This window comes from Athene cunicularia (assembly GCF_003259725.1).
Source record: "Athene cunicularia isolate RWA chromosome Z unlocalized genomic scaffold, athCun1 chrZ_part2, whole genome shotgun sequence".
Classification (NCBI taxonomy): domain Eukaryota; kingdom Metazoa; phylum Chordata; class Aves; order Strigiformes; family Strigidae; genus Athene; species Athene cunicularia.
The window spans coordinates 12,491,736-12,504,874 of NW_020799143.1; the positions used below are offsets into that span (position 1 = coordinate 12,491,736).

The following is a 13,139-nucleotide window of genomic DNA, read 5'->3' on the forward strand; positions in this document are numbered from 1 at the left end:
GTTGCCGCACAACCCCCCCGGCCCCGAGGCCCCTGGTGGAGCAGAGATCCACTTGCAGACTGTCGAGGACCCCACTTTGCAGGCAGCTACACCTGAAAAAGGCCAGGACTCTGTGGGAAGAAGCCTTCACTGTTGTAGTCTGGCACTGGGAGGACTGTATCCCTTCCTTGATGACCTGAGTAGTCATAGGCCCAGCAAGCCATAAATTGTTCACTCTTACGTTGCCAGTCCAGATCTACTTAAGCCACCTTAATCTTAGCAGCCTGATCCACTTGTTGGCTGCTTTGATGTTCTTTAATGGTCCGGCTCTTGGGTACATGAGCATCTATGTGATGAGCTTTCACAACCATGTTCTCTACCCGAGCAGTAACATCTTGCCATAATTCAGGAGCCCAGATAGGTTTACCTCTGTGCTGTTCATTGCTCTAGCTATGCTCCCTCCCAGCTTCTTGGGTACCTGTGCACTAGCAGGACATGGAAATTGAAAAATCAGAGAATCACAGTTCCCACTTTTAAGTACTGGAAAGCCATTATAAGGTCTCTCTGGAGCCTTCCCTCCTCTTGGGTGAACAATCCCAACTGTCAGTCTGTCCTCATAAGGGAGGTAGGTGCTCCAGCCCCTGATCATCTTCATGGCCTCCTCTGGACTTGCTTGAGCAGGTCCATGTCCTTCTTATGTTGGGGGCTCCAGAACAGTACTCTGGGTGGGGTCTCACCAGAGCAGAGGGCAAGAATCACCTCCCTTGGCCTGCTGGCCACCCTTCTCTTGAGACAGCCTAGGATACAGTTGGCTTTCTAGGCTGCAAGCACACACTGCTGACTTGTATTCACTTTTTCACCCACTAATACCCCAAAGCCCTTCTCTCCAAGGCTGCTCTCAATCCACTTATCTCCCAGCCTGTATTTGTGCTTGCCTTGATCCATGTGCAGGATCTTGCACTTGGACTTGTTGTACTTCATGAGGTTTTCACAGGCCCATCCTTGAGCCTGTTAAGGTCCATCTGAATAGCATCCCTTCCCTTCACCGTCTAGACTGCACCACACTGTTTGGTCTTGCCAGCAAACTTGCTGACAAACTTGCTGGAATTCAATCCCAAGGCCTTGATACCTTAGCAACAACTGAAAACATAAGTATATTATCAGCGTTCTTCTTATACCAAGTCCCATACTGAATCCAAAACACAGCACTATTCTAGCTACTAAGAAGAAAAATTATCTCTGTCCTAGCTGACACCAGAACACCCAGGACCACGTTCAGTCAGCTTTTGGATATCTCAAAGGACTGAGACTCTACAACTTGTCTGGGCAACTTGTGCCAGCACTCAGTGATCCTCACAATAAAGAAAGATAAATTGTTTTCTGATAATCAGATGGAACCTCCAGTGGTTCAGCTTGTGCCCATTGCCTTTGTTCCTGTTACTGGGCACCACTGAAGAGAGCCTAGCTCCATCTTCTTTGCACCCTCCCTTATACATTGGTAAGATCTCACTTAAGCCTTCTTTTTCCCAGGCTCTCTCAGCCTCTCCTCATAGGAAAGTCCAGTTATGTGTCCAGTCTATTAATCGTCCTTGTGGCCCTTTGTCGAACACTCCAGTGTGTCATGTACTAAGAAGCCTAGAACTGGACATAATATTCCAGATTTGGCTGCTGCAGTGGCTCCTGGGAAGGATCACCTCCCTCTACCTGCTGGTGATCTTTTGCCTAATGCAGTTCAAGATAGCATTCACCACTGCCTTTGTGACAAAGGCACATTGCTGGGTGACATTCAACTTGGTGTCCACCAGGACCCCCAGGTCCTTTTCTGCAAAATGGCTTTCCAGCTGATTGGCTCCCATTGTGAACTGTTGCAAAACTTTATACTTTCTCCTTGTTGAACTTCATGAGGTTTCTGTCAGCCCCTTTCTCCAGCCTGTCAAGGTCCCTGATGGCAGCATGACTCACTGGCTTCTCAGTCACTACTCTCAGTTTTGTGTCATCAGCAAACTTGCTGAGGTAACACCTGCTTCATCGTCCAGGTCATTAATGATGGTGAATAGGACTGGACCCAGTGTTGACCCCTGTGGACACTGCTAGTTACTGGCCTCCAGCTAGACTATGTGATCACCACCCTCTGGGCCTGACCATTCAGCCAGTTTTCAGTACACCTGAAAGGGAGTTCATATTGCACTTGCACATGCATGCGACATATCAGATATGCCTATAGTAAATGCTTGCAGAGCAAAAAGATTAAATGTATGCTGCTGCTAGTCTCAATTACACAAGCAGCAGTGTTCACAGTACACAAATCATATGTACCCAGATAAATAGAGGACAAGTCTGTTATCTACAACTACTCACCTTGTGCTGAATAGGATCCTCAGAAATTTAGGTTTCCATTTTTGAACAGAAAGTATCAATCTACGTCACACTTTAAGATTTTGTAGATATTACTAGTTTAATATGATCTATGAATCTGTTTACACTGGAAAATGGAATTAAACTAATTATGTCTCTTTTAACCTCTGCATATTAAGAGTGAAGGGGAAAAGCCTAAGAATATTAAGATGTAATTTTTTTCATAGTCTGAATCCTTTTTAATGCATGTATTTTAAAAATCATAAATAACTACTTTTTCTAATCAAGCTTTTCCTAAATATTCGCCTTCTTTCATTATTAAAAATCCTAAAATTAAGTGTAGAGTTACTTTTCTGTTCTCTTGCTTCAGTCTATATTGTTAGTTACAACCTTAGATGATATTGTTCACTGTGGGTTTGTTTTGAAAACTGACCAGAAAGCTCTTGAAATAATGATTTTGTATCTTAGCATAAATTTCCACTGAAGGCTTACTTCCCTTACCATCACCAGCCTCTTGTAACAGCTTTACTCAGACGTCCTTTTGGTAAGTTTCTTCATGAAATATTTTCAGCATTAGCTAACCTGCATGGTCTGTAAATGACTTAAAATAACTTTAAAAGGGATGAAGACAAAATTTTGCCATTTCCTAAATAGGGTGTGTTGACTTAGCATTTAGTTATATTATTTTAATATAATTTTTTCAGCAACATTTAATTCTTGTGTAACAATAATACAGATGTAACTTTAAAGAAAATTAAACCACAAGTGAATAACAGAGTGCATAATTTTGCAGGAATAAAAAAAAGTTACTGGCATAGCAAAAATACTAAATACTCTTATCCTACAATATTAGAAACTGTCATTGTGAACATTTTCATATGTATATTACCAGAAATAGCCTTGCTGTTTGTCTCTGAATCTTGAATTTTGCTGATGTTTTAGATTGCAAACCTAATTTTTTTTTTTTAGGTTTCCCTTTTTCATTGGTCAAGAAACCTCTGTGCAATATGGTACAGTTTTTCATGAGCAATAATTTCAGCTCAGTACAAGGCCCTCTGAGAATGTTACTCCACTGATTACATCTTAATATTGAGGCAGCATTTGCACAAGGATACATCAGCCTTGTTTGAATATTCTTTGATGTACTTATATGGCTTTGTTAATGAATTGTTCTAAGAAACACAGTAATAGGTATTGTTAAAAACTGGGGAATTTAAAAATTAATTTTTAAATGCCTTGTGATAACTAAAGCTAGTTGCACAAATTTTAATGGTAGGTTAATATGGCTGATTTCAGTGTTCTGATCTAGTTGGACCGATTTTAAGAGTTTTATTTTCATCCTCCCTCCTCAGGACTGCCAACTACATGCTGGTCTCAACACTTGAAACACATTTCAGATATGCTTAAAGCATTTGTAGAAGATACAAACATTAGGTATGCAGTATTATATTTTCTAACTTTTTGTCCTTTGCATATGTTACTTCATGAAAAATCATGTCATTTGAAGTCTTTGCTGGCTACATTTAATAATTTTCATATTCTCTCTTTGTTTTAAAGAATAGGACTTAATTACTTACTGAACCTGAGCTTTGTAGCACCTATAAACCTGACCAATAAGCCTCTGAGTAAACAAAATCTTGTTCTTTTTATTTCAGCAAATAGATAGCTGTATAACAAAAAGGCTTACCTGCCTACTCTGCAATTTCTCCTGCAAAACTTTTAAACTGATTTTGGATTGAATAACAAGAGAACTCTTCCAACCAGAAAAGTAGCTAGTATTGGAAAGAGCCTGTTGTGAGCTGTACTGTTTATGAAGGAATTTGTATTGGCTTTCTGCAGGCTTGTGCAAACATCCAAACTTCAAACGTCTGTATTTTTTAAATAAAGATATGACTGCTAGACTGCAGTATCGTTGTTTGTGTTATATTACTCTTTGAGCTGGCACCCCATGTTTCTAACCTGTTGCCCTTAGCTTTTTTTGTCCAAATAGTGGCTGTAATGAATGATAGTGTTTATCTACAGGAATTCTGCTTTGGTATAGTAGATGCTCTAGCATTATATGAAAAGCATGAAAAAAGATACATCTATATCTGTTGATGCCCTGTAATTCTTTGTTATCAGGTGTGTGATGAGATCTGATTTGGCTAGAAGTAGGATATGAGTCTGCTTAGATCTGCCCCAAGAGTGAGCTTTCCAAAAAATGGTGAACAGCTTTTAAATTCAAAGAAACTGATTTAATTTTGATTTAAAACTGAAATGTTTAAATAGAAATTTAGAACGCCTAGGGCAGACAGACTTGCAAAGCAAGATACACAACTGTCCCCCTGTCTCTTGGAAGACAGATACTTGCATCTATCTATGCTTGGTTTCAATTAACGCATGGAGGCTTTTATTTTTGTTATTGAGTAGCAGAAAAAAGCTTTTTGCTCTTCTCTCTGTGGCCACGCTGTCTGCTGGCAGCTTCTCACTTTCTGTATGAGCTGCAGTTCAGTGCTGTCTCGCCTGTTTGTCCCTGAAGTCTGTCAAAAATCTTCTGCCCTTGGAGTGTGACCTGTAGCTGACCCTGGCTTCTTAAAGAAACACATAACTCAAACTTAGAACAAGCAAATAAAATAAATATGATCCATCATATGTATTACAATAATAGAAGCATGTCTGTTCTCCTTTTGCTGCCTAGCCCTTTCTTGGCTTATATTGTCTTTTTCCCCTTTTGCTTTGATAGTACACTAGCTTGAATAGTATTGTACTTGCCAGAATATCCTCTCACTTCCTTTAGAACTCATGCAACAATTATGTTTTCTACCAAACGCCTCTCAGTTACAAAGAAAATGATCTGGCCTAAGTTTTTTATATACTACTATCTATGAGGAAACTGTATTTAATTTTCTTTTATGGCTTTATTCCTGATTCTGCCTCCTTTCTATTTAATAAGATTAACAGAGGAGCAAAAAATACTAGTATACAGCATATCCTCTTGCTTCCTATAGTCAATGCTCTCTGTTTATATAACTTGTTTTTCAATGGGTTTATTTTTCACCAAATGTAAATCTTACAGCAAGGTGCTTTCTGTGTACTTCTAAGCAACAGATTGTTTCTGTGCCATTATTTATTCTTATATGTAGTCATCTCAGTGAACAGTAAATGTTATGTGACATTTTAAACCAGAAAACAACTGATGTACATTCTGTGGGGGAAAGTGCCAGAAAAAATAAAGGGATACTTTTGGCAATGACAGTGGAGCTGTTGACATAGGTGCCACTATAGAGCAGGCAGAAACAGCAGTGAGAAGTGGAGGGTACACAACTCCAAATCAGGCTCTGCAATGTACAAGAAGGTTATGGTGAGTTGTAAGGCAGTGGTGCCTAGGCTCTCTAGGCAAGGACTAAATTCTGTTCTGCCAAGTATCTGTTAAAATTAGTTTAATGCTTAAAGTTTAAGGACTTGTATTTACCATTTGAGCTATGAACACTTCCATTCATAAATGCTCTCAGTATTACACTAAGTATAGTTATCTGGTCTCAGTAATTAACTTTTAATTAAATTTCATCTTTGACTGTAAATCATTGGGTTTCAAAGCTAGCCTATCCACTTACATTTTACAGCACTGAATTATGGTCAGAGACAAGGATTATTTTGCTGATGGGAGGGCTGTTGTCCTAGACCACTGTCATATATGTTTGTTTTTGAAAGGTTTTTAATGTTGCCTTTCCAGATTCTAGTAGCTTCAGAGACTTTACCAGTGATGATCCTGTTCCTTTAGCTAAGGAATTTTAGTCTCAGATTTTGTTACACAGCTCTAGTTCTCTGCAGTCTGAGCCATGCTGCTGCCCCTACAAAAGCAGTGGAGTATCAACAATGATGACTTTTACAGCCATCACCTCAGTACTCTGTTTTCTTTCTATGACTCTATGTCATCCTTATGTCTAATGTCAGTGATCATGCTTATCCAGAAATACTGATGTGGTGGATTTGTGTCCTAGGAGTAGGATTTTGAGGCCCTGAGATTCTGTGGCATATAGAAAGTGTCATTTACAGGATCAACAATTTCTGGGACACCTGTAGACATCATCAGTCACCAGTATCCTCCAGACATAGAACACTGCACACACCACACCTTCATGCATAAAGCAGTTTAGTCCAACTAGGACTTTGTCACATTCCCCAGATGATGTGATGGTATCAGACAACTTCATCAACTCCTGAAATTTCAAAGATCTCTTGGAGTTTCCTGGGAAGGGTGGTGCAGGAGCTCTTGGAATCCTCAGGAATAAAACATAAGAAAAACTTCTAATTTTTCAAACTTTTGCCAAACTTGAGAGGAATAATTGTTCCTGGTTCTTAATGTCCTTCCAGCTGTCCTTCTGTCTGTCCTCCTTCCACACTCAGTTTGACTTTTTACTTTGGAGGTGCCTACCATTAGGTTGCATCTCCTCATTACTTCTCTTTTCTTTAGTATTGACTTTAGAAGAGTACTTGTGACAAAGTGATGACCTGCAGTCCATTCTCACCTTTCTTTTTCTTACTACAGTAACCCACTTGTAAATACCTTTAAAATTTCCATTAAAGAGGATCTGAATTTTAAGAGTCAGGAGAGGAATATCCTTAAAAACTTTATATCCATCTAAATGTAAAATTCATCATGAATTACCAAAAAAACATGTGCCTCATGAATCATCAAAGACCATAAAATAACCCAGGAAAGCAATAGTCAGAAATTAGAAGACAGTATAAGGCAACAGTATGTTAGAATACAACACTCAAGATATGATTTAAAGTTTTGAAAATCCATCAGTGGGAGAGTATAAATGACCGGGTGTAATTTTATTACGTATATTTTAATTCATAATATTTTGTCATAGTTTATTAGAAACTGGTGTTATGGACAGTCTGTTCTACTGATTAAGTTAATCTGTTAGTAGCACTGGGTGTGTCTCTTTTGAATGTGAGTGCAGATAACAGAGTAGTACATGGCTGTATACTTAGCAGGTAGGGCATTATCTGTTGAAGAGTAGTTTAAGGATTTTTATTGTCATGCCAGAACCCTTTGTAGTTAACTTGAGACATTTTAAAATGTTACATAACAAGAAATACTTAATTGTATTGTTATTTTGCAGTTCTCTTGCTGACCTTTTTGAAATCTGGTTTTTGGTTGCTTGTTTTGGAGAATGGCTGGATATTGCAGCAGAACAATTACTGAAGGCTGCTGTAGAACCAGATGCTTTGCTGTGGCTGCTGGCATTTTACTACTGTCCTCAGAATGAAAATCAGCAAAGGACTCAAACAATGGTGGGTAATACAGTGATAGTAAACAGCAATAAGCAGTCTGTTTGTATCTTATTGCTATAAAACAAATACTGCACACCAGATAAATGGTCTACAATGGAGAAGGTATTGGCTTTACAAGGTCTCCTGGGAATTTTGTTGCAGTGGCAAAGTTGAAAGAGGATTTTTGTGGATTTTCTTAGTGACATTTAGAAAACATTTTTCCTCTTTTTAAAGTATATTATATAGATTAGCACCTTCTTGGCTTTCTTTTTGATAACTTGGGGCACTTTTAATCAGAAGTAAAACTGGTCTAGGAATGGTATTTTTTAAGTTACTCTGGCAGCATTCAGCATTCCTGTGTTATGGCATCTTCTGGGAAGAAAACACAAGAGAAATCACAACACCAGTTGAAGCACTCTGAATCCTAACCTTGCTCATCTACTGAATCCTAACCTTGCTCATCTATTCTGATTTCTCTTATGTATGTTTACAGATTTTTTGGCATGTATGAGATTGTAGCGAGTATGTTTTATTCCCATATGCTAGATTTCTAACAGAAGGAAGCAGTGTTATGACCTCACACACTATATTGCATGAAGATGTCTGTGTATGCATGCAAATACACAAAAGCCTTTAATTTAGACCTATTATGCAAGTTTGAACTAGCCCAAGCAGTCTGATCTACAAAGCCCAGATTCAGAATCTGGCTGCAGCATCTTTAGTTTTTCTTACTTTGAAAATGGATTCTGTTTGATTTAAAAATGCAGATCAGTACACCATGCTGGTAAAACAACATGCTTTCATTTTATATGTAATGGTTCATGTACAACAGTGTGTTATGCAATGTTTTATTTCCTTCCTTTCCCCTCCCGCCACCCAGATGGCACTACAAATGCAAGCGCACATCCCAATCAGTTTTAAATTTTTTTTCTCTTGAATTTCTTATAGTCTAGGAGTGGTGGTGGGATGTTGGCTGAGCAAAGTTAGGTTGGAGCTACAGTGGGATAAAGAAATCAAGGCTAGTTTTAGAATGCAGTTTTGGGAAAGAAGGCAATACCTAAGCAATAAGCATGAGTGAGTGAAACTGAAGGACTGTTAAGTGCAGACCTATGTATGGAACACTTGTTCTAACTCCAGCACCATAAAATGAAATCACATTGTCCCATATCCAAATCATCTCTGTTTGTGTCCCCTATTTTATCAGTTTGTTATTCTGTCATAATGTATGACAAACTTCAGTGAGAAAAAAGCTTTTTCCACTGACAGCCCATGTAGTTACTCATCTGTTCCCAGAGGTCTAATATTTCAGTTCATTATGGGTTTTTTTCTTTAGTTACTTCAAGTAAGACTTTTTTTTTTTCCCACAGGTCATGCTACTTCAGAAGCATTCCCACAGTTCATGCAAAGCTTCTGCTCTTAGTTGGATATTTGTTTTTCTTTTAATTTGTACTTTGGCAGGTTAGCTCTCAGCTCTTTAAAATGAAGTGGTTTTCTCCTCAACACCCTTCACCAGTTAAGGATTAAGATGGGATGGGAACTTCTGGCTGATGCCAGAATGAAGGCAAAGATGGAGGACTTTGTATTCAGCATATTTTTGTGGGAAAAGGTGTGCACTCATGACTTATGATTCTGTCTTCCTGCTACTTACTTTAGGTAGCAGTTTATGTATCAGCAAGAATGAAAAACATGATTTAAAGAAGAAAAAAATCTACTTTTGCTGTTCACTAGACTTCACTCATGCAGGAATGACTGAATATTCTGCCTCTCAATATTTATTAATTTGGTGGAGTCCTCTCGTACCTCTAGACTCTGAAACACTGGAGGAACAAAACTTGGAGGTTGGTCATAGTAACTTTGTTACTGAGTCTGACAGGGTATGCGAGCTCCTGGAGCAGAGCATACCTACTACCAACCTTCAGTCTCTGGCAAATGGGATGGAGGCACACCAAGAGTAGGATGCACAGAAGGATGAAGAATCTTGAAGAATTCCAGTTACATTTTTTAAGGTTCTGGTATTTGTTGCCTCAGGTGTAATTGTGGATGTGATTCAAGAATAATGGCTTTTTCAGACTATTTTATATGGAATTGTTAATAGGGCAGGGATGAGAAAAGCAAGGTTAGGTAAATGACTGAAACAAATTGTCCTAATGAATACGGTTGAGAAACAGGTGTTCTTTTCCTTTGGGTCTGCAGTGGTATATTTTTCCATTGTTCGTGCACTTACTCATTTGGGTTTTTTTCTACCAGTTTGGTTTATTTTTAACATAGAGAACAGAATTGTTAGGATTTTTTTGCAGCAGTTGCTTATAGTTCTTTTTCTATTGTGTAGGTGCCAAAATCTTCTGTTTTCTACTACCAGTAAAAATTAGTTCTTATTGGCTAACTCAAAAGGTAAAAACATAAGTTGCAAACAACACAGGAAGAAGAAAAAAACTGCATTCTTACCAGAACATTTATCAGCCAAGGTCAGGTTGCATGGGGATTTAATTGATTTGTAGCAGCAATGCTGAAATGAGCCCTTGAGGAACCTCTGTTCTTTTTCCCACAATGCAAAATTTGACCATGTTCTGCTGAGGGACTTTCTCCATTTCCTTTTATTATTAAAAAAGGTCAAATCCTGGCTTGATGCCCTTCCTGCTTAATTTGAGAGACCAAAGAAACTTAAAAAATCCATTCTGTCCACCTCTGTATGTGTGTATGAATCAGTGTAAGAGAAATGTGTACGGCCCTTCCTTCCCTGTTCTTACTGCTGCTTAAATCTGTTTTCATATTTGGGTAGTTTCTGCCAAGAATTCAGTTTTCTATTAGTAAATATATCCAAAGGAAAAATATGATAGATATGACCTTTACTCTTCTCTGATCCTGCATTTGTTGAAATTGTTTCCTACAGGTAGAAGCTCAAGCAGTCTACAATCATCTAATGATGCTCTTCAGCTGTACCGTTCTTTCTGTCAAAGATCTGGAGGCTGCTGTACACAGTATAATGGATATAGAGCAGTGCTGTAACCAGCGTCTTATAATACATCTTCTTATCAACTTTTTGCTCTTTTCTTCTGGTGGACATATGATTGCCCAGGAATTTATTTACCATGTAAGTGTTTCTTCCTTTTTTTTTCAGCTTAAGTAAAATAGAATTTTTTTTTCTATTTTGAATTTAAGTTCCTACCTCTTAATAAAGAAAACACATAACAGAGAATTAAAGAAGATCACGACTACAACTATACCTAACCTGCTACATACCTATTTAAGGTACAGTCAAAATATTGTCTTTCTTGACAAGATCTCACTGAAAAGGTTAGCATCCAAACTATACAACTGCAGAAATACTTGGAGTAGCTTGCAGTTAAGGGATACCTGCAGTTCATTTGCACCTGGCACAGAGAGCATGTGCACACATTTTGCTTTTCCCAGTTATAAATCACTCCCTTTATCATCCAGTTGCTGGAGAGATGATGGAACTGTCTTCTCTCTGTTTGCCAGTATGTAAAACAGCTAGTTACTAAGAGTTAGCATTGCTAAGGCAGAAGCTTGTTGCTTTAGCAAAGCCAGAGGGGAAAATGGTGTGATAATTGAGAGGAAAAAAAGAAGGAAGACCCGAGAGACTACAAGTTAGGGTGTGAAAAGTCTGAAAAAAAGAAAAGTAAAATGTGGGATGCATGCCACAGTATTTTGCTATTGTTGATGACAGCCTTCAGGTAAATTTTGCGCAAACAATAAAATGTGTTTGTGTCTCTCAAGATAAATAGTGCTATCTCAGCATGAAATTAGGAATGTGTTCCTTTCTAAAACCATACTCTTCTAAGAAGTAGAAGCCTCCTGTGCAAGCAGATCTAGGGCCAGTGTGTGGTTTTAGCACTTAAAAAGTTTTTCCTTTAAGCAGCAGTGTGCTTTTCCATCTGTATAGGCTATATGGCATGTGTAAGGAGTGTGATTTTTATGACCCAGGAAACTGGAAACCTGTTTTGGTGATTATTCCTCCTGGCTGACTAAACAGACATAAGATTTTTTCTGTTTAAGAAGGGCTAAGATATTTCTAGCATTTTAGGTGTAAGTTCACAAAAGATCAGTTTCTTTGTAGCGTAAGAGCGTAATGATAAAATTAGGAGGGCTGTATGTACTTTTCACAGTCTGCTGGTTTTAGTTCCATTTTTGAGAAGTGTGGCTGTTGAGCAGCGATGCTGTAATATACGAGTTTGCTACTTTAAACCTCTACAAGAAGACCGAAGGCAATTTCTTGTTTCTTCCTAGAAAACAGCATGACTACTTTCAAAAATCTGAGTATTCCCCAGTGCAGAGTGGTCAAGAACTGTTGTAATCTGGAGTATGCTTGTCTGATTAATTTTGACTATCTGTGTAATCATTAATATGTAGCTAGGCCTTCCATGTGATTTGAAGAGGCCTGAAAGACAACATATGAAAGTCAGAATGATGTGGAACCAAATCGGGATGCATGGCAGTGGTTTTTGTTAGCATGGTAAACTTTGGGATCAACACAGCAGATAATGTGGTGTAAAGTCCCTCCTGATCTGCAAAATTGCAATTTAGGGTCTTCTCACCCAAAACCTTCATGTGCTTTTAGTTGTTTTCTAAGGAGATGACTTCTAAGTGGTTACACTGTGTGTCCATTTGTGGTTTTTTTAAAAAACTTTTTGACCTCTTGATCTGTTTCACTTAAATTTGAGAGAACAGTAGAAATCTCAAAGTTTCTCAGTTCCACAAAGATGTATGGAAAGAGATGCCTTGGGCAGAAGTTGCTTTTTGACCTGAGCATCTGAGGTGTTCAGGAGTGATGGACAGATCTGTGGTTTTGTGGCAAATATTAAAATTATTAATATTTAGCAACATAATTGCATTATTTCCAATCTTCTCTGTTTCCCTTCAGATTACTGAGACAACTGATACAAGCAAGGAAGTTTGCAGCATTCTTATCCGTACTGCATACAGAATTAACCGTATTGGAGAAGAAAATCAAAGTACTATGAAGCTGCTGAATGAACTTCTTCAAAAACTAACATTGAAAGTTTAGATTTTTAATGTTGTCTATCAAGCTAACAAATCAGATCTTTATCTAGACGTCAGACTTTGATTAATGTCTTGTACTGCAAGTTACCAAGGGTAGGAAAACAACTACTTAAGCATTTCCTGCAACTTTGTATTTCCTCATATATATTTGAAGATAATCCTTTGTTTGGAAATGTTAACCTTCTAGAACATAACAGTAAATATTAAAGATGGTTGCAAATTTTGTTCTGAGCAACTTTTTTAACAAGAGACCTCATTAAAATCAGTTCACTCATCTCCTTGTTTATCTGGCTGAGGATCAGTTTTTCTCCCAAATTACACATGGTTCTGTTAGCAAATCATATTCAGTAGCTTGGTTGGTAAGTTGTTCCTAAAATGTTTTGTCATAATTCTGCTTTTATGAAACTAATTATGATCTCAGGTGAGAGTTAGTGATTCGTGGTGAATGTACTTTTTGTTCTCAGGAAATCAACAGTGTTTCCTGAACTCTTCAGTTCTTTTTGAAAATGTTTCCAAAG

At 38.1% G+C, this 13,139-nt stretch overlaps 1 protein-coding gene across 2 annotated transcripts in view; it reads left to right on the top strand.

Moving 5' to 3' along the window:
* FANCC (FA complementation group C) overlaps window positions 1–12,899 on the top strand; it is a 77,318-nt gene extending 64,419 nt beyond the window's left edge. For both annotated transcript variants that reach the window (XM_026866458.1, XM_026866459.1), the window contains 5 exons: window positions 2,803–2,878; window positions 3,687–3,768; window positions 7,449–7,620; window positions 10,490–10,690; window positions 12,482–12,899. In XM_026866458.1, coding sequence (XP_026722259.1) covers window positions 2,803–2,878; window positions 3,687–3,768; window positions 7,449–7,620; window positions 10,490–10,690; window positions 12,482–12,625 — 675 coding nt within the window. In that variant the 3' untranslated portion in view covers window positions 12,626–12,899. The remainder of the gene's footprint in view (window positions 1–2,802; window positions 2,879–3,686; window positions 3,769–7,448; window positions 7,621–10,489; window positions 10,691–12,481) is intronic.
* Window positions 12,900–13,139: the final 240 nt, after the last annotated feature.